Raw genomic sequence first — 24883 nt, 5'->3', positions numbered from 1 at the left:
TTACAAGAACAAACCTAGACCCATTGGAAAATGACACCTCTTTTGGAAAATGGACTGACATAATTTCAGGAACTTCAACATCAGACATTGTGAAAATGCACTCTCATTCAATGCACCTAATACCATCCAGTCAATATCAGATCATGACCCTGCAAATACTACACCAATCCTACCTGACCCCACTAAGACGGTTCAAAATGGGATTGCTAGCCAGCCCATCGTGTTTGCGATGCTCAACAGCTGATGCCTCCCTAATTCATTGCATGTGGTCATGTCCAATTATCAAAACCTTCTGGTTGGAGGTATATGAATATTGGCATTCACTGACCAAAAAACAATTCGAACCTGACATCGAATGGGCTCTATTTAGTAAACTTAAGAACACCCAACAAATCACCAGGGCCGATAAAGCTGTAGCAGAACGGTTAGCCGCAGCTACTAGGAAAGCTATATTACAGGAATGGTTATCACCCAACCCACCCTCCATGAATTTAGTAAAAAATAAACTGCATTTCCTGTTCCACATGGACTGGCTGGAAGCATCCATAAACAAAATATCCCATACCAGCAAATTTTTTGACATATGGACCACTTATATCCTGAGTCTCCCCCCTGACATAAGAAGACTGACGGTTTCCACATTCTACAGAACCACGTGGTACGACCTAGAAAGCCTCCGAGGAACTAACCCTCTTATTCTAGCAATACGGTCTGAATAAAATGGATATACTGGCTGCCTCCCAGGATTCACGGACACATAGATAAAGGAAAACGTATAAATGCCCCTTTTAACAAGGGCGAGTAATGGGCATAACTGATCTAATTGTTTTATTTTATGTTGTTGTTTTGTTAATAATTATTAGGATTTGAATATAGAAGAGGTCTCTCATAGTCACCTAGACAGAAATAGTGGCGAATTTATAAGTGTGACCGCCACTACCAAGTTTGCTATAATATGTTCATATTCTCTGAAAACACGCAAACAAAACAGGCTTTGCTCAAAATGCTTTTATTCTTGTTTAATAAATGTTCAGCTTGTAACAATGAGGACATCAATGTATGAATGTACATTTAAATCTGTGACGAGACTTCAATAAAAAAAAAAAAAAAATTAAGGGTATTTTTAGAGTATATATTGAAGTTAAAAAAAAAAAAGCGTAACAAATTGGGTGGTATTAGCTCATACACACAAGCGTTTAGTTGGAACATCCCAAATAAATCATATTGTTATTATAATAAAAATAATCCATATTGATGAACAAGAAATAACTTTATCAAGCAAACAAAAATGGGCTTTATGATTTAATGATATGCAAAATAATTATCTTGAATGCCTCAGAATGCTTTTCATGGGGGTTATTTATCAAAGGTCAAATTTCTGAGTTTTTTTTATACCTTGAATGAACTTGAATGAACTCACAAATGGAAAAAACTAAATTCAGCAAGTTCGGGGTTAACAAACTGAAAACTTGAATTAATCGAGTTTTCGGCGAAAAAAGGCGCAAAACCCTCCGAGAAAAACTCAAACATCATGAAGGCTTTTAACATCTTCAAATTGTTCAAGGGACCTTGACTCCTACATGACCTTCACAGGTTTTAGATCATGTATTTTGTATAATAAATAGGAAAAATTGGATTTTCGGCTTAAAAATAACCCTCGGAAACTCGAAATTTACGAGGACAACACAACTCGAACCTTAATAAATTAGGCCCTTACTCCCTAAGGAACATCACAGTGTGCCATGGAATGTGCTAACCTCATACAACATGGAGGGTTATGAGCATCTTTCATATGCAGTTTGGACTGTCTCCTTCCTTCCCTCAGTTCTTCTTAACTGACTTCTTAGACTTGTCAAGTGTAATGTAAAGCACAAAAGCATATGGAGCCACAGGGTAAAGAGGTGTGGGTCAGATTTACATTTCTGGTACCAGCTGGCAATTTTTGTGTGTTTGGAGGTGGTTGCGGGTAGCAGCAGGTTGCATTCAGGTTCATCAAATCTGACCAGTGTAGGTGACTTCCCAGCATTAATCTTCTTTAAAGCACTATGTTTAGACTGTTATATTATAATATTTGAAACCATTTGAATTTCTCCTTGCTCACGTTGAGGGCACTCTATAGCCCTAAATCAAGTCAAGCAGGTGAGACGGCAGCAGATTCTCACTGCACAGGACGGGAAATGTTCTGAAATGCCCACTGAAGGAAGCAATCAAAGGAGCTCTGTCAAAGGAAAGACATAGGCAAGAGGTGAGAAAGCATTTGTCATATGCAAATACATAAACTATAACTTAGGTAACTGCACTGCAGGCTTAAGGTTGAGGCCTAACCAGTCCATTTTTCGAAAAATATACTAAAGTATATTCGCAATCATATTTTCTCTCAAATCCTGGAATAACACTATGGAATCTCAAATATCGCTAATTGTATGCATCTGGGTCGGACTTGCTAACCCAATGATCCCCAACCAGTAGCTCGTGAGCAACATGTTGCTCTCCAACCCCTTGGATGTCGCTCCCAATAGCCTCAAAGCAGGAGCTTTTTTTCTAATTCCAGGCTTGGAGGCAAGTTTCAGGTGCACTGCTAAACATGCTAGTGTTGCTCCCCAACTCCTTTTACTTCTGAAAGTTGCTCACGGGTTCAAAAGTTTGGGGATCCCTGTGCTTACCTATGGGTAATGTCGTTTTTTTTCACTGTTACTTTTCCTGGGAAAAGTTGTGCTGCTAAAATGTGGAAAATTGTTTATAATCGATGTTGACTGACCATGAGAATCAAACATAGGTGCCATTATTTCTCAAGAGTGCTCCCACAAATAGTTTTAAAATATTTGCAAGATGACATCTCACAATTTCACTGTTTGCCAGTATAATGGCATAAGTTTATGTTTTATTTGTAGTGGTACAAAGTGCCAACTCTTGATTCAATGCAATAATGGAGTCATCTCTTAGTTAATAATGGTGCTGAATGATGCACAGACCAGCCATTTTCAAACATGTGCCCTATGTGACAATTAGGTCCATACAGGTGCGTTTCAGGCTGTAATGCTGCCTGAGTAGGCGTACAAAATGCCGCCCCACCGCCAGTCACGCTTACCTTAAAATCGCCGACTGGGGTATGGGGGGGGGGCGCATCACTAACGCAGAGAGTTAAATTGCTCTCTCTGCACTAGAAAAGCCAAATTTCCGGTATAATAGCCAGAAATTTGGCTCTTAAAGTTACTAGGAGTGGCTTTTTGCCACCTTACCTCATTGCAGAAACGCCAGTGGCTCCATAATAAACTATGGGATGAAGTGAACACAGTTCTACTATTCAGTCACAGATATTGTATGTTGGCACCCAAACATCGTCCATTGTTAGTGCTGAATCGTCAGATACAGGCAGAATTCTATTGTTTCTACCTGTATATCTACCTGTATATCTGACAATTCAGCTCTACACGTGTGTATTGAAACAAACGATCTTTCTTGGAAAGATCTTTTCCAAGAAAGATCGTAATTGTTATGTCTATGGCCCCCTTAAGACTGAGAGCTCACTAATTCTCTTTGTTTTATGGGATGCCTATATATGTTTTCTTTTTTGTCTTCTGTTCATAGCCTCCAGTTTTCGATACCTTAATTTTTGTACATTTGTGCATCTGTTCTGCCTTTGTCTTCTCTTTATCAGTTCTCTTCATTGGGCTCTCTCAATTAAAGCAAACCATTAAGTGGTGCTGAGCAGTATCATATTGTTTATGTATAGTTTCAGCATTTAGTTTCAGCACTATTGTGTTCTAAGTCTAATTCCCCTAGCTAAGTTCCCCTTTGAACTTCCTTTACTGGGGTTGAAAGTTCTGCTGATCCCTTTCTCTATCATTTACTAGTTGTAAGATAAAGTTTCTATTGATTAGAAAATTATTTGATAAGTGATGGCAAATTCTTTAAGTTAATCAATTTAGGTCTATATTATATTGTTTAGCAGTCCACTGTCAGGCTATAAAATGAAAGAATGGATGGATATTTTCTCTACACTGTTTGTACATGACCAACTCTGTTTGTTGCAAGATGCTGTTTATTTCTATGTGGATTTTATGATCTCTGAGGTCAGTTCAATTGGTTTTGAACATGCAGTTACAAGAAGTTACTGTACTGAATAAAAACAATTGCACCTTCAATAGCATGGCAGTGAGATTTAATTAGTGTCTTCTGTGTTGGAATTCTTACCCAGGGTTCAAGCTGGAAAAGTGGCCAGTGATGTCAATGTAAATCCAAAGCTGAAAGGGTTATCAACCCCTTTTTTAGCCTAATCACTAGCAAGCAAATACATATCTAAGGACAGGGTTGCCATCAGTAATCAACGGGCCCCATACTACTAATTAAGGCCCTCCACCACAGGAGGCCCCAGGTATTATCCCATTGGTCACCTGGTGGTGAACTCTTCTACCAAGTACAATGGGGCCTGATCCTTCTACCTATTCTTCATTATGCTAAAGCACCGTGCACGATCCACCCAAGTACTAAAACACACAATCCCTTTATAGTTTGTGAATCTCACAATCGTGTCTCTTAGGGCCCCTGACCGGAGAACCCCCTGTACCCTCCTGATGGCAACCATCTCAAACAATCTTCCTTCTTTCTAAGGATGACCATATAATGATATTTAATCTGGGGTCCTGTTTCTGATTTAGACACTGCAAGGATATGTACGTTCCCTTCAAATTCCATGTGGTTTTGTCCCAGTTCCGACACACTCCAAAAACATACGGGGGGTAAATGACTCCTGATGAAATTGACTTGTATTATGTGAATGCCATAGGAACCATAGATTGTAAGCTCACTCTCTGTAAAGAGCAGCATTCATGTGCCAATGCTATGTAAAAAACTAAAACAAATGGTTACTAAGCAACAACATATATAATAGATGCCAGTTTTAGGCTAGTGTCACACAGTGATGTTTTTTGGACTACGTATAAGCTTAAACGCAGGCCGAGAGACAGCCCTGTGTGGCTTAAGCCAGGAGAATATATCCACAAATAATAAACACATATATAGATACCTCAGCAATAAGACATTCAAGTTCATGTCTACTCAATGTCAAGTTGCTACCTGCAGCATCTGCTGGAACCTGGATGGAATTAAGAATAATAAGTCACATTTCTTTGCATTCAACTTGCTTTTAATGCAATGTAAAAGATCTCATACACCTGAAGAGACTGAAGATTGACTAGGAGAGGGTCTGAATAGAAAGATAAGTAGTAAGCAAGGGCTATCTGAAAGCTGGTACCAACTGGTTGGATTGTACAATATAAACCTGTATAGTAAAGTTGTTCTAGGGAACAGGGCTTCCAATTGTTGCATTAACAAGTTCTTCCTGTGCTGCATGGTTATACATTATATTCTGTATTTGTTATCTTTGTTATGCAAAACTGCTACTAAATGAAGCAGAACTCACCTATTTGGCATAATGCTAGAGAGACAAACATAGATTTTTTAAATTGTGAATCCCGTAAACGTCTTTTAAAAGTTCCAGACAGTTAGGTAACAAAATGGCCAGAAATGACAGAGCTGAAGGGAAAATGTAATAGGTAATATTATCTTCCATGTTTTCTCCCTATGCTTGGTAATAAACAAATAAGGGGAGATATATTTGTGAGCCCAGGTAATTCTTTATGAGCAGGTTTGTATCTACACATACTTTAAGAGCAGCAGCTGCTAAACTGTTTGACTTAGTGAAGACTTTAATGGAAAACCTAACCTTAATGTTCAATAGAAGTATCCAATGCTCCAAATTCAGTCTTATGAGAAAGACTTGATTTCTATCCAGAAAGTAGATAATTGTTTTCATGCTATAACTTTTTTTCTCATAACATTTGAATTGAGTTTAATAGAGTATGATCTTACTGCAAAAGTAGGAGCATTTGCATCTACCTTACATTACAATCAGCTACTTAATATTTAATATTAATAAAACATACTCACCTTGAGCTCTCCTATTTCAGCCTGAAGAGCTACTGGGGCAGGTACCATCTCTTCTGGAGCTGAGGAGGTACCCGAGTTGGATTCTGTTGTCCCGGGTATTGGCAGGATGGGTACTTCACCTTGGACAGGGGGCCTTGGACTGACCTCAAACTGGGGCTCAGTTGCAGAGTTAATCCCATTTAAGGGCACAAGTGGAATGCAGAGCGTAGGTTCTAATGATGCTAAAGGACAAGGCTCTTTCTGTAAAGCAAAGGGTTTGCTATGCTGAGTTTGGACACTAGGTGTTTGTGAGGTGCATGTATTGTCTGCTGGAGTAGGGTAGTTCTGGGACGGAAAGGTAAGAGTAGTACAAGGTATCGGAGGAAGAGATGTGGAACAAGGCTGAGGTGTGGACAAATGTTGAGGGTTGGCCTGCGGCTGTTGTGAGGTTCTAATCTGAGACCTGGGCAAAAACTGTGAGCAAATTTGTCTTACAGGTGCCTGAGATATGCAGAGGTTGGAAAGGGAACGGGGACAGGCCTGAGGCTGAGGGAGCATTTGGAAAGAACTTTGTTGTTGTGAGCAGTTCTGTGTTCTTCCAGTAGGTTTGGGGCAGATCACCGGCTGGGCGACTAACTGAGGATTATTCAGGGTCCGGATTGTGTTGGACTTCTGTATGATACTGAAACAATAAAAGACTGCCTGTTAGATAACAAAAAATATAAAATAAAAACCATTTACCGAGATGCATTTAGGGGATTGGCACATGGATGGGTTTGCCCACCATATTTTATAGTAGCCCAAAAACATAGGATACACCAAAATCTATGTCATTCATTCATGAGTAGGTGGCCCTTATGTAACAGGTCCTTCGATTATTTTGATCCATTAATAGGTCCATGGCCTAATGCACAAAGCAACTTGTAGTGCAAACTTGGTTACATCACATAAAGCACAGTAAGCCAAAATTTACTATGGGGAGTCAGCACAAACGATGAACTTTGTTGCAGTTCAGTCTGGATTATTAGATACAGACATAGAGATCAGTAAGATGGATCTTCCAACCTCTTGTGTTTGTAGTGTAAATGATGCAGTGGGAAGGGTGACGACCTAGCCCTGTGTTACTGCAACAACCCCCTGAAGGTGTATGGGAGCACAGCTGATGATTTAATGTCCTTTGCATTAGTCTGTATGCACAGGAATGCAGTTTAGAGAGAAAAAAGGCACTTGGTTTATTATTGGTCTTGCTTTCAGCCCTAAGGTAAAAACATCACAGACACATATTTCACATTCTTTTCTTTAGGTCGCCCTAAGCTCATTCCAACAGTTAAAAAATTAGCCCAATAGCAGGATGGATAATATATTTCTAAATGCAGAACCAGCTTCCAATTCTACTTTTCCAACCTCAGCCTTGCCTTTAATCTGGTCACACAAGGATAGTCAAGTCAGCAGAGAAAGAATAAATCTTATAACAGGGATACTTGATAAATCCAGGACCTACCACTATCTCTTATCACTATGACTAGGACCTAGTCCTACGTCTGCACAATCCCATTAGCACAGTTCCCTCTGCCCTGTTAAAAGCCTGTCTTGACTATATTTAAAGAGGTTGTTCGTCTTCAAAAAACACTTTTAGTATGATATAGAGAGTGATATTCTGTGACAATTTGCAGTTGGTCTTATCGTTTTATTATTTGTGTTTTTTGAATTATTTAGCTTCTTGTTTAACTCTCCAGTTTGGAATTTCAGCACTTATCTGGTGTCTAGAGTCTAAAGCTGGCGATAGATGCAAAGATACCATAATACGAAACAAAGGTTCGTACCTTCAGACTGTGTGTGGATGATATTAACATTTTTCATAAATGGCGACCAATCGTTGCATGTATTGCCTCTCTGACGTTATCAATGGGAGATTCCTACTACTATTTGTCAGACATAACTTTCGTAGGATTGCTGCCTGTCAATTAATGGCCCGAGGATTGTGTGCTTTGTTACTACTTTATATTAATCTGAATGGTTAGTTGCAGGTTGGAAGAATTGTTAGTTGGTCTGATATAGCCTTATAATCTGCACGTCTTTAATTACACTAGCAACCAGGCAGTTGTTTGACTGGAATATGAATAGGAGATGACCTGATTAGGAAGATAAGTAATACAAAGTAACAATAACAATCGTTTTTTAACTGTCAGGGTCAGTGATCCCCATTGAAAACTAGAAAGGGTCAGAAGAAAAAGACAAATAATAAAAAAAACTATACAAAATAAAAAAAATGGAGACTATCTAAAAAACTGCTATGAATTGGCCATTCTATAACATACTTAAAGCTAAAGGTGAATTACCCCTTTAACACACTGTTCTCAATGATATTTTTATTTCACTTCCTCAGGCTGCTAACTGGCACATGTCCACCTCTGTTCCTGAACTAGTCTTCCCTCCCTCCTAAACAAGGTACTGGGGTAAGTAACCCGCAAGTCTCTATTTCTTACCCAATGTCTTTTATTGCATTTTTATTCATACTTACTACTTTTGTCTAGAATTCTGGACAGATAAACAACAACTGAAAAGCACAGCATAGAGTATGGTATGTTATGATGTTATTGTTAACAAAAGAAGTACTTTTCTGCGCAACTGACTGCACTTTGAATAATGTTACTACCCATGAATCAGAGCAATGGACTCTTTCTTTTTGCGTGATGGGGATATGCCATTGAGCATTTCTAAAATAGGAAGTTGACAGCATTGTGGCTTTCTTTAAATAATGATGGTGAAGAAACAGATGAAACAATGAGTATTTGTCTTAGTGGCTAATCCCTAACGTCACGCTCATGTGCTGTGCAGAAACACTCAGAGCCTCACCTGTCATGCTTGTCTGCTAGCATCTCACAGACTTTCATTCTCTTCTGGCTTTGGGCCTCTGCGGATTCCTGTGAGGGCTAGAGAAGATAACTATTCAGGCTGAGATAACAATTGCTTAAATGATCCTGTCTGATTCACTTAATCTGCAGAAATGTAGAAAAATATTCTGCATTTTCCCACAGTGAGCGTTCAGTTTTTGCTGCATACCTCTGGAATGTATTTAGCAGGTAAATAACATTTCCCATATCCATTGGCAATGCCAATGAATGAGAAGCAGATGGAAATAACCAATGTAGATGTGTCCAAAGCCTAATTGCTACCTGCTCCAGTGCTACCGTGTGTCATGGCTCCACATGTTGCTCAGTAACCCACTTCACTACACAGTAGATGGCTCTCCCTGAAATGCATTGGCACAGGTATACCTCCTTTTCGAGTAATTGTCACAATTGTACAGTTTTTGTAATAAATGAGAATGAGGGTTGAATTAAAAATTTTATCTCCATCCCACAAAGCAAATGATCACTAAGGGCCAAAATGCTTGAAATGGCTCTATTTACCTTTTCCCGAAAGCTGCCCATAAATCATTCAGTGAGGTCTCCAAGTTTGGGGGCAAATGGGTCTGATTTCATTGTAGGGCCAGATGCCATACTATCAATATGATAATGCTTTGGTATAGTTATAAAGCATATTATGGTATTAAATTGTTATCATGTATTATTTCTTTAAAGTAGCCTTGTTAGGACTTTATGAAGTGTAAGTCAGGGAGCAAAGTACAAAAATTGGCCATGTTATTTGCACCCAGCTCCGCACTGGATTCCACTCAAGGACCAAAATACAGGCTGCACAAAGGCCACGGGTGCAAGGGATCCCTGGATGAATCCTAAGGGTGTGCATTTGTCATTAAAGAGATGCTCACACCAGAAATTAAACCTTTATTACCTCTAACATTGTCTTTGCATACTATTTATAATTTTGCCATACAAGGATTTGCCCGATGCTTTTACATTACCCATCTGATCCCCCATCTTCCTCTATAAGGGGGCTGCCATATTTGTGCAGCAGTGGTCCATTAGCATTAGAAACTCTTAACTGACAAGTTGAGAAGGAACAGTCGGTTTGGCAAAACTCAGGTTTAGGAACTTCAAGTAACAATTACTCACAAAAGCAGAGCTATCAGCAAAAAAAAAAAAAAAAGATCTACATGATCTATAGGTAACTTTTAGGGGGTTACTTGTTGAAATGTCCGAATGCCAAAAACTTGAAAAATTTGAGTGCTTTTTACTATAAAATCCGAATTTTTAGTGGAAAAGGAAACTCTAATTTTTTTAGATTTATTTAAATTAAACCTTTATCACCTCTAACATTGTCTTTGCATACTATTTATTATTTTGCCACACAAGTATTTGCCCGATGCTTTTACATTACCCATCTGATCCCCCATCTTCCTCTATAAGGGGGCTGCCATATTTGTGCAGCAGATAGGATGAAAAAAGTCCAAATCGGAAAATCCGGCATCTCAGACCTGCCATGGTCCATAAGTCAATGGTTCATATCCTATTTGGAAGTTTCTGTGGTCTGCTCGGAAATTACCCCGAAAATCCGACTATTTCTGACCTATTGGGCAAAAATCTGAAAAATTCTGGCTTTTCGGGAAAAGCCTGAAAAAATAAAGTTTTCCAGGAAAAAAATTCTGGCTTTTCGGGAAAAGCCTGAAAAAATAAAGCGACAAATCTCTTCTTCAGGGTGACTAATCTCCCCTGGCACTCGGAGCGCTTTATTTTCCGAAGACACCCGAAGTTTCCTTGTGAGGCAACTCTGGAAAACGAAGCACTCCCCATGCCATCCTGTCGTCGATTTACATTCTAGCCAGTGGGGAGGCAGGGGATGGCAGTTTGGGGAGCTTAGTCGCCCCGAATCTGACCATATGTCTCTGCCCTAAGGCATCTAACTGGTTGCAAGTTTTAAGCTGGCCATAGATGTAAAGATTTTTAAAAGATATTTTCGTTATTGTGAGACCACAATTATCTCGAAACGATCGTTTAAATGTACGATTTGTCCATCAACTAAAAAGACCATTTCAAGCGATGAGGGTAGCTGCCTGCTTGTCCCTGCAAACATAGATAGATTGCACTGGGAGCGATAATATTTTTTTAACCTGGCCGATCAATTTTCTGACAGACGTCAGACGAAAAATGGTAAGATGCACGATCGTTCGATTCCCAACTAACCTCACGATAATTTGACGGATTGGTCGGATTGCACTGAAATCGATCGTTCACCAACGAAAGATCTTTGCATCTATGGGGACCTTTAGCCACTGTCCCTAGCTTTGAAATTCCAAACTGGTCTGGTGAGTGTAATCTTATTTGAAAAGCTCTAACCTGAATAATGTATGCTCAAGTGTATTGTGGGGGCCAGGTGCACATATCTCAGACCTTGCAAGAGAAGTAACAAAAGTAGGCATAATAAAATGCAATTCAAATCACAAAACATGTACCTTATGTATTGTGAATAAATTACTTTTGGTTTTTTTTACTAAGCCTATTTTGTCAGCTAATTTATCAAAAATCAATTGTGTTACCTTTTTAGATAACACCGTGGTTTCTCCCTTCTCGGGTTGCCCATCTGATGTTGGTCTCTGTGTATTGCAAGCATCACATCTCCATGTACCACTAAGGAAACAAGAACATACTGCAAAATTGCAATTGCAGGAGAATATTAAACTGAGTATTATGGGCAAACAAAATGGTGCAAGGTTCAGTGTTCAAAAGCAGGCTCCCTTTTATTTGCAATTTGCATCTTATCTTGTGTGTTTTACTCTAAGGAGCAGCTCATTGTACTCCTGCAAATGGTACAGCTTTGGAGCTGAAAACCAGCGGGACAAGATGTTAGCAACCTAGTTGATCCCTTTCCTCCATTATATCACTGTGCCCAATAGCAGAATCATTCAAGGGTCCCAAAAACGTCAGAAACATCACTTTTTCTCAAGCATTTATTAAAATTTATCAACAATCGGAACCTTAAAGTGATGGATCAACTTTTAGTATGTCATGGAATGGCTAATTCCAAGCAGTTAATCAATTGGCTTTCTTTTCCCCCCCCTTTTTTACAGTTTTTAAATTGTTTGTTAACAGCTTCGTAAGGCTACAAATGTATTGTTATTCTTACTTTTTATTATTATTTTATTCTTTCTATTCAGGCCCTATATTATTCATATTCCAGTCTCTTACTCAAATCAATGTATTGTTGCTATGGTAATTTGGACCCTAGCAACCAGGTTGCTGAAATTGCAAACTGGCGAGTTGCTGAATAAAAAGCTAAATAACTAATAAAAAATTAAAATCAATTGCAGATTGTATCAGAATATCTCTCTACATCATGCTAAAAGTTAATTTAATGGGCCACTAGTCTTCCAGCAGTAAATGGAACTGTTTAATTTATTTTTTTATCTTTTTTTCCTATTAATAACATTGGGATCAACCAACATTTTTGTTTCAGTCCTGCAGAATCAATGCATTCAGAACCTTTTCTAGGTACTTGTCATGAAGATCCATAGTTGGAGCGTAGACAATTATATCATCCAAGAAGCATTCTACACCAGAGAAGAATTTTTTTTTTATCCCTTATAGAGTAGGGCGATCGCCTCAATTTCTGGCGTACTGGTTTTACATCTGGTCTTAACTTAACTTTGTGTACTAAGTTCTTTGCATAACCCATGTTGTAGCTCCCACCCTTCCCAGCTATAGTCAGGTGATCCCACTGGTGTCTAATAAAAGGGCAGCCAAGTTTAGGAGTTTTACTTGCAACGCAGCATGTAGGTTGCAGGTAAAACTTAGTCCCTGTGTAAAATGTATAATGAAGCAATAGAATTCTTAATGAATCAGATGAAAATTGAGCGTAGGACTGGCCAGATATGGGATGACTTTGACGTAGTTGGCCAGCTTAAATATATTGCAATATATGGACAAACAATGCCTGTTTTGTTTAAAGGGTGAGTAGCTGTATGATTATAACTGATGACACCACTAATCACCATTTATAAACATATATTATACAGATTATAATAGGCTAGTTATGTACCTTGGAATATGGGTCAAAGGCGGCACCAAACAGGAAAGGTGAAAGGATCGTGGGCATCCATCACAGCATATTAACTCACCTCCGTCCCGGCACACTGAGCACTCATCATCATTACTCTGAGTAAGGAGAGAGAAAATTAATTAATCATGATGAGTCAGAAGGGTAGTATAAGAAAATGGAATTTAGGATGTTCAAGAAGAATATCTCTCTGCTCTGTACAGTACAAGCTAATGTTATGCAAATGTCACATTTCATTTGCAGGGTTAGACTGGAGTGGCTGGACACTGGGAAATAAGGTGGGCCCCAATCTGATCCTGAATTTCGGTGCTCCTCCCCTAACCCCGTTTACGGCGGCAAGGTGACTGCAAGTAGAGATATATGGCGGGGGGGACTGAGGGGGGTGTAGGCTTGTGGCAAGTTTTGGGCTCTGAGGTGACAGCCCTGGTGGGCCCCGGACTCAGGAGAGTTTCAGGCGGCAGCTCCCCAGAAGTTACCGGGGAGCGGCAAAAAGCTGCTCCTGGTAACTTTAAGATCCAAATTTCCAAAAGTGCAATTTCGCTCTCTGTGCTAGCGATGCGTCCTCCCCCTTCCCCTGTTGGCAATTGTAAGGTAAGCGGAGGGGGGGTTGGCGTTTCGGACGCAGCCTCAGGCAGCATAATAGCCTGAAACGGCCCTGTCCGGACTACCCGGTCTAACACTGTACATTTGTCTTCATGTCTGCATGATCTTCAGTATTCTTTTTTAATGTGATCCTAGATAGGGAGAGTAAATAGTAATTTAAGCTCTAAAATGCTGACTTTAGCACTTGCTATACTTTGAGTCTCTGCCCAATAGGTAACAAATAGCTGCTAAGCCCCTGATGTACAGAGCTAGAAAGCAAAATATTGAGATTTGGGAAGTATAACTGGAGACATCATAAAGTAAGTTGAATGTATTCAAAAGACAGTAGGATAATTTGTGTTGTTATTGTTATTAATAATAATAATAAACCTTTTGTTTTTGTCCCTTCTGTTTGTTAGGCTTCCACTGATTCTAACTACCAGAAGGGTGGTTTTTGAAAGAATGGAAGATGAATATGATTGAACATAATGATTAGCAGTATGAGAGTGACCATAAAACCAGTTTGGCCTCAGAATCATTTTCTTTTTAGCATTTTATACTTCAGGGAGAAAGAGGCATAGTAAAAAGGCAAATAACTGAAAGCTGACAAAACAACACAGTTAAGGGCACCTGCCAATTGGCTCAGATTATCATTGTCTGTGTGATACTAAGGGGAAGACTTATCAAGGGTCGAATTTTGAGGTGATGGGAGTTTTTTAAACTCCCAGAACTAGGGGTAGGCAGAGTAGGCACGTGCCTAGGGCACAAAGCTTGGGGGGGCAGCAGTCAGGTACCTTCTCTGCCTCATATCCTAGTCTGATCCCCTTTCACGGGCATTTCCGACGTGTGTCAGCGTCTTTTCAGATGCGTGACTGCGTCATTTTTGACACACTTCCGTGTCCGTTTTGATGCAGAAGTATTCTTTTGGCGCGCCTATAGGGTGCTGCGACCAGCCAGGTTGCCTAGGGCGCCTGGCTGGTCTGGCCCGGCACTGCTCCCATCAACTCGAAATTCGAATAAAATAAAAAAAATCAAAATTTATTTTAAAAAATCTAAGTTTTTAGGTTCAGGTGAATAGGCTGTATTGAAATCGCTCGAATGGAAGTTTTACTGAATTTGATCGAATTTGAATCAAAGGATTTGCCCCAAAAAACTTTGATTTTTCAAAGTCCACCAAATGACTCCAAAGGTTATAGGATTTCCCCCTTAGGCTAAAACAGCAATTTGGCAGGTTTTTAGATGGCAAATGGTTGATGTTGAAGTTTTAAAGAGACAGTACGTGAAAATATTGATATTCAAATGGTTTAATTATTTTCAAATTTGAATCAAGTCGAAGTACACTAAAAATGGCTTGAAATTTTCATTTTAAAATTTGATTTTTCAATTCAACCCTTGATAAATCTGCCCCTAAATGTTGACATGCCCTGAGAGAAAACCAGCTCTGGGCATAGCCTGACACTTGACTTTGCTACGGGCCAGAATAATGAAGAAAATATTGGGGCCTTAGAAAGGAACTGTGCAGAGCAATAAAAATAGTGGGGAATAGTGGGCACCTGGTATTGAGGCAATTCAGCAGGCACAGAAGGGGCAATAGAACCAACCTGTAAGAAGAGGGAAGGAATGATAAGTGCCCATGGTGGTTATATGTGAACTATTAATGGTGATATACAGGAAAGGGAGAAAATTCAAGCCATAGCACTGCAGAAGCTCTCTTTTTCGGAAGCTTCACATCTTTAGCCACTGCCAGGATTAGTAAATAAAGGACCGTGTATTTATACAGTGTGGTTTCCAAGATTATAGATGCAGCTCAAAAAATTACCTGTGGCCTTAATTTAGTATGTCCTTTCATGATGCAAAAGTTCTCGTCTAATGCAAGAACCGTTGTTGCATATACTAAGGATAAAAGCAAAGCCTCTGATAAAATGTGTGCTTATAGTCTGCATTGTAGCCAGGCTCACCTGCTGAGATATAAGCTTGGGACGCAGAGTCAGTTTCAGAGGCTGAGTTTGGTTCTTTTCTACAGCCTGCAGTTCTTTTTCTTTCTGTGTTGACCTGTCTAGGATGGAGAGTTAATAGAGAACATAATTATTGGCAGGACAGTGTGTAAGCAGAAGGTTCCCAAGGCTTCTGTATAGGTCCCATACAGTATTAGGTGCCTTTAACAGGGATAAGAAACCCAGTAACAGCAGCACTATTTAATGGTATCAGGGCCCAATGAAAAACAGATTTTGTCCTTTTCAGCTGTTTTTGAACTACATCTCGTAGAGCCACCAGAAGAGTGATAGCTATTGCAATTCAAAAACAACACCTTAGGGTAGACAGAAAATGTAACAGTATATAGACCAACTTGCCCTGCTTAACCTGAAGTCCATCACTCCTCCCACCTATGTGGGCCCAACATTGTTGCTTTTTCCATAAGGCAACCATTTTCAACAGGAAATTCTTCTCTTCTACTGCAGAGAGTACAATTGTGCCTCGGGAGGCAGCAAAACCTAGGGCCCAGTATAGGCTAAACTATTATATAGAAAGCCCTGGAATGGACACTATAGTAGTAGCATATGGAAGGGCCTCAAATCAATCAATCAAAGGTCGCAAATTGTAAGATTATACACGGTGGAGAGTATAGCTGGTCCTATGACTGTCCCACTGGTGCTCCATCCCAGCACCAAATATAATACTATAGCTTCACAAAATTGAGAACAGAAGGACGCTGCCGCAGATTTACTGCTAATGTGCAAATTTATTGTCCACATGACATGTTTCGGGCAACATATGCCCTTTTTCAAGTCATTCAATCAAAGGTATGAGCCCCATAGCACTAGCTAACACAAATATACCACTCCCTCTCTTACAGCTAAGAGGCAGACAGTTGAATGCCCAAACTAGACAGAGCGAAATATATACTTGGACCTATAGACTTAAAAACAAAGGTGAAACACCCATTGTTACCAATGCTGGACCCTGTGTTGGCTGCAGGTTTGCTGATGGTGTAGGACACAGGTTTCATCTCACTCTGATTCACAGTCAATACACTTGAGATTTTCTGTGGAGCTTTAAAGACATGATTGAAAGAAGTAAGTAAAAAGTTCAGTAGTAAGTAATACATAAGGTACAGAACTTGATTGACTTAGAGTAACGTTCTTTGGATTTTGAGAACTAATATTTGATCAGGGCTCCCTTCAGTCATAGTTCCAAGAACATCTAGAACAGTAAATAAGTGTTCACCACAAATTACACCCTAACCAGGGCTGGAACTAGCAGTAGGCAGAATAGGCACCTTTTAAACAGTCATCTGCCTACCCCTAGTCCAGGAAATAAATATGCCACGGTCAGAGTAAGTTCACAATCCTTATCCGGCTCAACTTGTATCCCTTCAAGTCTGATTCACAACACCTGCAATAGAAGTCAGCGCCAAAGGCCCAGAAAACAAACAAAGAGAATATATTGTTTGGTATATAACACGTCTTTTTGTGCTCGGTGGGAATTATTAAATGCACCACATGTGTGTAGACGCCGTCCACCTGCAACGCCACCGTAGGGAAGAAAGATTTTACTTCCCTTATGTAAACTTTTTAGGTGGGTACTCACAAACGTTATCTTTCACAACTTGCACATAGGAATATTATCCTGCAACACAGCTCGCCTTCTGGTGTAGGCTGTAGGGTAATATGCAGCAGCAATAGTTTAAAATACCTTTTATTATTTAAAAGCAAATATTTAAAATACACTCACATAGTATTCATAGTTGAAAGCATATGACCAGTGACCAGGCAAGTGACGTCACCAGGGAGAGCCCAACAGACAAGCACAAAGAAGGAGACACTGCAAGATGGATCTGCATTGAATCAAACAATGTGCTCCACACCCAAAGACTCGGTGGTGATACACTAAAGGGCAGCTCCAATGGGACGTGGCATAGAAATGCTTTTAACCATGAACGCTACTGTATGTGAGTGTATTTTAAATATTAAATAATAATTCTTTTGATCTTTTTTATCAGAGCCATAGAAACTCACATTGTGTCAGAAGACAATCCAAAGCCACGGGTTTTTCAGCTTTCCGTGGAGGTTTAGTTTTGGCTGGTGGTCCTGCAGTAGAAATATGTATTAGTGGGTTGCCTAAGCAAGCAACTCTATAGCCTGGAGAACTAAATGTGAATCAATGTAACTATTCGTTCATAGGACATTGTCCCTGTTATCATGCAACTATAAATATTCTCTTGTGTGCTCTGTTGAAAGTACAGGTATGGGACCTGTTATGCAGAATGCTCGGGACCTGGGGTTTTCCAGATAATGGATCTTTCCATAATGGATCTTCATGTAAACGTTAAATAACCCCAATAGGCTGGTTTTACCTCAAATAAGGATTAATTGTATCTTAGTTGGGATCATGTACAAGTTACTGTTTTATTATTACAGAGAAAAAGGAAATGATTTTTAAAAAATTTGGATTATTTCAAAATGGAGTCGGATAACGGGTCCCACACCTGTATCTCTAGTCATTGAAACAAACATTTAAGATAGCAATAACAATTGTTTGCCCAAAATTACAGGTTTTTTTTTACCAAACAATAAATCTTCCTTGGAATTAAACTTTGCCAATTTGCCATCAGAATTCAGCAGATGTACCTGTATGTAACCTGCTGAAACATTGCTTTATGGTGTGGTCCCTAGCATAGAGCCATTCCCATCAAGCTTTGCTAATTTCCCTCATTGGTATATAAAAAGTATACCATTTTATACTATGAAAGATTAAGCCCTTTATCAAGCTCAATGGCAGGTCTCATAGGCAAGTCCAATCACAGAGGTAAGAGTTGGGTAAACAACACCATATGCTGTTTTCTTTCTTGAAATAATGTAGCAGAAATCCATCTTCTTGTGTCTTTACAGGCTTGTTAACAGGGCCGCGATCAGAAATCACGGGGCCCCACACAACAAAATTTTCTGGGCCCCCCTCGCCATGTCTCCCTTAACCACGCCCCTGTAACCACGCCTCCTGTAACCACGCCCCCCCCCACAAGGTCACATGGACATAAGCACAGAAACAGTAAATAAAAGCATTTTGGCAAAAGGGCCCCCATGCAGGGCCCATAATTAGCATTGATGGTTCAGAGGCCCTGCATCGGGGGGTCAGGGGCCCTGCATTGATGGTTCAGGGGCCCTTCCTTGGGGGGGGGATCAGGGGCCCTTCCTTGGGGGGCATCAGGGGCCCTGCATTGATGGATCAGGGGCCCTTCCTTGGGAGGATCAGGGGCCCTGCATTGATGGTTCTGGGGCCTTCCTTGGGGGGGATCAGGGGCCTGAATTGGGGGGGGGGATTCAGGGGCCCTTCCTTGGGGGGGATTCAGGGGCCCGCATGGGGCCTCAGGGACCCACATTAGGGCTTAAGGGACCCGCATTGGGGCTTAAAGGGGCCCGCATGGCGGTTCAGGAGCCCCGCACAGCGGTTCTGGGGCTCTCATTGGTGGTCAGTGGCTCATTGGTGGGATCAGGGGCCCTTCCTTGGGGGGCATCAGGGGCCCTTCCTTGGGAGGATCAGGGGCCCTGCATTGATGGTTCTGGGGCCTTCTTTGGGGGGGATCAGGGGACTGCATTGGGGGGGATTCAGGGGCCCTTCCTTGGGGGGGATTCAGGGGACCATATTGGGGCTTCAGGGCCCGCATGGGGCCTCAGGGGCCCGCATTAGGGCTTCAGGGGCCTGGGGGCTTAAGGGGCCCGCACGGCGGTTAAGGGGCCCCGCACGGCGGTTCAGGGGCTCTCAATGGTCAGTGGCACTTATCTGCAATTCCAGTGGCGACTTCTTCTCCTGTGCAGTCTTCTTATTCCTCCAGTGGTCTTCTTATTCCTCCAGCGGTATCTTCGGCATATCCAGGAAGCCGTTCCGTCTCCAGACGCGTCTTCTATCTTCTGTGTGCACGCGTATGCACAGGACGCTACCAGTGTAAATTTCGCCGGCTAAATTAAATTAGTGCGGCGGCCGGGCCCCCCTCAAAGTTAAAAATCCTGTGGGCCCGGGAGGACTGACCCCCCTGTGAGCCCCTGATGGCGGCCCTGCCTGTTAATCCTCTGGCATCTGCTACTTGCTTTTTTAGAGGAATGCTCATTTTTCAATTGTAACTAGTGTCTAAGCCTAGCAATGCTCCAAAATGTACCCAGCATCTATGAAGGCCAACTTTATTGTGCCCCCCTACCAGCACTCAGTGAATTCGCTGATGATGTGTCTTTCTCTCCTCCAGCTTTTCGTTTAGCATGTGATTTCAGAAGAGATACTGGTTTGTTGGTATGAGGAGGTCTCCGAGCCTTGCGGTGAGATGAGGTGTCTGTGACAGAGGAACAGAGAGTGCATGAAATGAGTCTTGATTTACTGTTTGGTGTGAAAATGTACATTTAATAACGCACTTACCTGCACAAAGGGCACTGTGAATTCCCGAGAGACGTGGGTAGCTCTTTAATATATAGTCAGTAGACAGGAGTGACCAGAAGCCTTGGATGGTGGGCAGATCACAGCTTAAAAGCCACGTGAAAAGAGCATGAGAAGCCTTCTGAGCCCCGCTGCCCTCCCCAGCCTGCTGTGTTTCCTATGAGGAAAGAGTACTGGATGGTGAGATTTATCAATTTCATTCACTTAGATTAGTTACTGAGAGAATAAGCGTCTAGCAGGGTTCCACTCATGGGATGCACAGTATGGGCCTACATAAACAAGCAGAAGTTAAAAGGACATTATGGTAATTATGGAATAGGAAAACAAGAAAGGTTTTGTAAGGTCCTTCCTGCAGTGAAAAACAAGGGTTCTCTCATATATGTGAGATCATTTGTTCAGCCAATCAAGCCATCTACTGTTTTCCATGATGATTTTATCTACTAGGGGTACTGACTCCTTGAAGAATATACAAGGCTGCCTTCAGGGCAGGATTAGAAGGCCCCCAGCAGTAGAGAGGCCTTTTGAATGGAAAATTCAAATGGATAAAAGATCTATAGCTGTATTATGTTGTCTACAGCCTGTTATATATTGGGGATGTACATCCTGTTGTCCTCAAACTGTTGTTAAACTGCAACCTCCAGCATCTCACTGAGAGCTAAGGCTAGAGGGGTAGGTTACTCAGGCCCTAGATTTAAGTGGAGCACTAAGGGCTGTCTGTCTTAGGGCAGTCTGTAATGTCCTTAGTACTATGCACATGTAGACACTCCCACCTGTGTAGGTAAGTAGTGGGAGTTTGGATGGCCTCATGGTTGTGGGCCTGGCAAATGGGGAGATTAGTCACCCATCGACATATCTTCTCTACTGCAGGCAACTAATCTTCCCGAAATGCCTTCCCGCCAGTAAGAATAATTTACAAATTTTCAGCGGGATGGCATATGAATCGTTTCGGATTTCCGAAGTCACCCGAAGTTTCCTCGTGAGACAACTTCGGGCGACTTCAGAAATCCAAAGCAACTTGTATGCCATCCCACTGGCGATTAGTTTTCTTGTTGGCTGGAGGGCATTTGGGGAGATTAGTTGACCGAAGTAGAGAAGATTTGTCGCTGGGTGACTAATCTTCCTGTCTGCCACCACCGTAATACAGCTCTGCCCAGAGCCGGGCCAGGCCGGCAGCATCTTGAGGACCATAGCTGTACATTCCAGATTTGTGTACTTCTTTATCCCCACAAGATTAGGAGCCCCAGTCCTTTCTGTAAGTTCAACCTTTTCAATGATACATAGTTTTACTAGGGTAGAGTATGCAATTTGGCAGCTCCCACGTATATTAATAAATATAAATATGCTTTAAAAAAAGTATAACCAGCCCTGATGATACATTTTCCCTATGAGGTGGAGTAGGGTGATTTATGGCTAGTAGACTTGGCATTTTCTTTTTTAATGCAAAATGATTATATGGAGCAGGCACTTTTTTTATTGGGGTTCCTTGGTAGTTAAAGGGATAGTTCACCTAATGCAAAAGTTACCAGATCATCTGAAATATAAAAAAAATCTATTAAATGCAAGTTACTGGGCTGTACTGATCGCAAACTAATTCTATTTAAATTCAATGATCTAGAAATGGAGAAAGGTAAAATCGGGCTGTGAATCAAAATATTGTATAATAATGATGTGAGGTGAATCCCTGTTATTTAAGGTGTTAATACTCTGTTTTGATGGAACTTGTTGTGAAATGATATATATATCCCCATGTCCCCCTTTTTCCTTCTGTATCCATTTTAACATTTTTTGGTTTGTCTTTGTTTTTTTTTTGTTTTTTTGTTTTATTTTTTCAAAATTAATAAAGAGAGATTATGAAAAAAAAGAAATGGAGAATGGGAAGTAGCCCCACTCTCATTTTGGTTAGAGACTAGGTGGGACATTCACTAAGATTCATTGTTGCGCCAGCGTCCGCTTCGCCGCACTTCGCCAGGCGTATTTTCGCCAGCGCTACGCAAATTCACTAAAATCCGAAGTTGCGCTCAGGGGAAGCGTAAGGTTGCGAAGTTGCGCTAGCGTTAATTCACCAAGCAAAGCAAAGTTACGCTAGCGATGGTTAATTCGCATATGGCGCCAAATTCAAGTTACAATGGAGGAATATGTAGCAGCAATACACAAGCCTGGGAAACCTTCAAAATAGCAAATAAAATTTTTATTTTGCCCTACACATGTGCCCACTGTATAGTTAAGTTGCCATAAGTTAGGAAATGTAGGGGGAAAGGAGGGGAGCCCCAAAAAAAATTTAGATCTTTTTCAGCCTATCACCCATAAAAAATGAAAAAACTCCAGCGTTTTTTGGGACTTAGAAATTTTTTTAACTTTTTTTGAAGCAATCCCTATCTACTCTATTGCACTTCGCCTGGTCTGAGGTGGCGAAGGAAGTCTGGCGTAAAAGGTAGCGTTCAGAATCATTTGCGCGTCAGTGAATTTGCGTAGTTACGTCCGTTGCGCAAATTCGCCAGGTGTAAGGGTGCGAGGTAACACTAGCGAATTTACACCAGCGTCCATTAGTGAATCTGCGAATTAACGAAAATGCGCTACGCTGGCGCATTCACGCTAGCGTTAGGCGCTTCGTCGTTTAGTGAATTTGCCCCTAGACCTTCCACTTATACATATATACAAGAGGGTAGATGAGATGTGAGAATATGGTTTATGCCTACCTGGAATTTCTCCTCAGTGATGAGTTCTCTGTCCATCATCCCATGTAGCAGAGGGAACAGGTCAGTCACAGCCACAGCTATCTCAGTGCGGTACCATTTCAGGAGAGTGCGAAGATCCTGGCTGGATTGGGTAGGGTCCAGCTCTGACATCCTGAGTGGGGAAAAAGGGCTGTATCACATCTGTCTCTTGCTATTCTGGGCAATTATGTTATGTTCAAAGTCAAAAACTTTTTAATGTTCACTTTGTGGTCTGATCCCCCTTTGCTCATAACATGCTTAAAGGCACATTTTATTCATGGTACCCTGTGACAGTTTCAGGAGCATATTAGCAGTCTCATTCCCAGGTTACCCCCCATATGTATGTATTTATATCTTTATTAATATGGTACTACTGTATACTTGGTGCTGTACATATTTCAGTATTACAGTATTAATACACAGAGGGGGACAAACATTGCAATTAAGAATATATACAGTAACAGATTGTGGCATATTAAACTCAGTGGAAGGAGATCTCACAAAGCTTACAGTACAGTGTATGCTCCTTGGACACTGATAAGATAATATTATCCACTATCTACTTACAGCCATTGCCTGCATTTCTCTTTGACAATAATTCTTACTAGCTGGCTAGGAACAGATGTACTCTATCCTATGGCAGTTTATTTTATTCCTATTTCTATTACTAACTAATCCCATCTCCCATAGAGTAAATTTTAAGCAAATAAATCTAATTTTAAAAAATGATTTCCAGTGGCTTGTAAGTTGCAGGAATTCGTATTGGTGGACATATAAAAGGTGGAGATCCAAATTACAGACCCCTTGTCAAAAAAAAACGTAGGTACTTCACTTTTTTATTAATTAAATGCCATCACAAGTATATTCCAAACCCTGTGTGGCAAATCACTGCGGCCCTTGCATCATTTATCTTGCCTCCTTCATCCGGTCTGATATAGGGACATAAACACCAAAGCTCCTGACCATTCCGGATAGGCTGATACTTTTTCTAATAATGTCAAATTTTCAAAAATTATATATTTTTTGTTTGTAATAATAAAACACTATCCTGTACTTGATCCAAACTAAGATATAATTTATCCTTATTGGAAGTAAAACTAGCCTATTGGGTTTATTTAATGTTTACTTGACTTTCTATTAGATTTAAGGTATGAGGATCCAAATTATGGAAAGATCCATTATCCGGAATATCCCATGTCCAGAGGGTGTATATATAAATATATATATATATCTATATATTTTAGAAGCTGGGGGGGGATATATTGTAGATGACCGGTATATATCCCCATTCTTTAGGTTTTAAAACTACCTCTTTAAGAGACACCATGGGGTTAACCAGCCAGAGGTGGGCTGGACATCCAAGGGGTGTTTAATGGAGGTGAGCAGCAGGTAAAAGGTGTGGAAGTTTTTCACAAGTGGTAACTCACTGCTGAGTTGAACAGAAAATGCTGTCTCTCTAAAAAGACTGGAGAGTTCATTCCCTAAAGACTGGAAGTTATATGTTTGGCAAGTAAGCTATTCTTATCTTTGGACTTATATACTGGTGAAGTGAAGCTGTTTTGTTTTCTGTACAACTGTTTGCTGCTGAAAGCCTAACCTGAATTGAGAAAAAATAAACAGACTGTTTTACCTTCAATCTGGAGTGGCCTGCATGTGAAAAAACTCTTCTGTGATCCCCAAACTTCACAACTGGTGGAGGATGCGGGCAGGCACTACCAAAGGGTAAAGACAATTTTATTTTCTCTCTCTCTCTGAAAACTGACATTTAAAGAGCCAGTAACCCATTTTTTGCTAAGATGGAGGAACTGTTGCAGCAACTTGCTCGGGCTACAGTTCAGCTTCAGCAGAGTATGGCCGTGCAGCAGCAGGCTACAACCCGAGGATCTGAATGGACCCCAGATTGTGGAGCGAGTTGTGACAGATCGGTACCTTCGGTCCCTCCCTGCTGACCTACAGCGTTGGGTGAGTTATGGGGACCCCAAAACCACAGATCAGCTGGTCGAGATGGTTGAGAGGTACACGGCTACCGAGGAACTACTACCCGTCAGCGACTGTTCACCATGTCAGGTCCGGAGATATCTACACTGGCCAGGAAAAGTTCCCCGCAGAGTCCTAGGCTTAGAGTGAAAGAAAGTTGAGAAGTGTCATCCCCTGCCCAACAAGGGGCACCCGCAGACACCTCTTCACCCTGGAAAGGGGGGAACGTGCATTGTTGGAAGTGTCAAGCCTGGAGGCACACTACAGCACAGTGCCTGTGGAAGGACGAGACCATGGAGTGTGGGGCT

At 41.0% G+C, this 24883-nt stretch overlaps 1 protein-coding gene across 1 annotated transcript; it reads right to left on the bottom strand.

Annotated features, from left to right (window-relative positions):
- Positions 1-993: 993 nt before the first annotated feature.
- aire.L (autoimmune regulator L homeolog) lies at positions 994-22959 on the bottom strand. Its single transcript, XM_041563440.1, has 13 exons — positions 22581-22959; positions 19867-20041; positions 19655-19783; positions 17481-17552; positions 16414-16515; positions 15423-15520; positions 15018-15065; positions 12865-12980; positions 11366-11456; positions 8785-8861; positions 5950-6610; positions 5027-5095; positions 994-2218 (listed from the first exon to the last, which is right to left on the bottom strand). The coding sequence occupies exons 1-13, from the start codon at positions 22728-22730 to the stop codon at positions 2159-2161; spliced, it is 1848 nt and encodes a 615-aa protein (XP_041419374.1). The 5' UTR covers positions 22731-22959; the 3' UTR covers positions 994-2158.
- Positions 22960-24883: the final 1924 nt, after the last annotated feature.

The sequence above is a fragment of the Xenopus laevis genome, chromosome 5L (assembly GCF_017654675.1).
Source record: "Xenopus laevis strain J_2021 chromosome 5L, Xenopus_laevis_v10.1, whole genome shotgun sequence".
Lineage (NCBI taxonomy): Eukaryota > Metazoa > Chordata > Amphibia > Anura > Pipidae > Xenopus > Xenopus laevis.
This window is presented reverse-complemented; position numbering and strand designations above follow the sequence as displayed.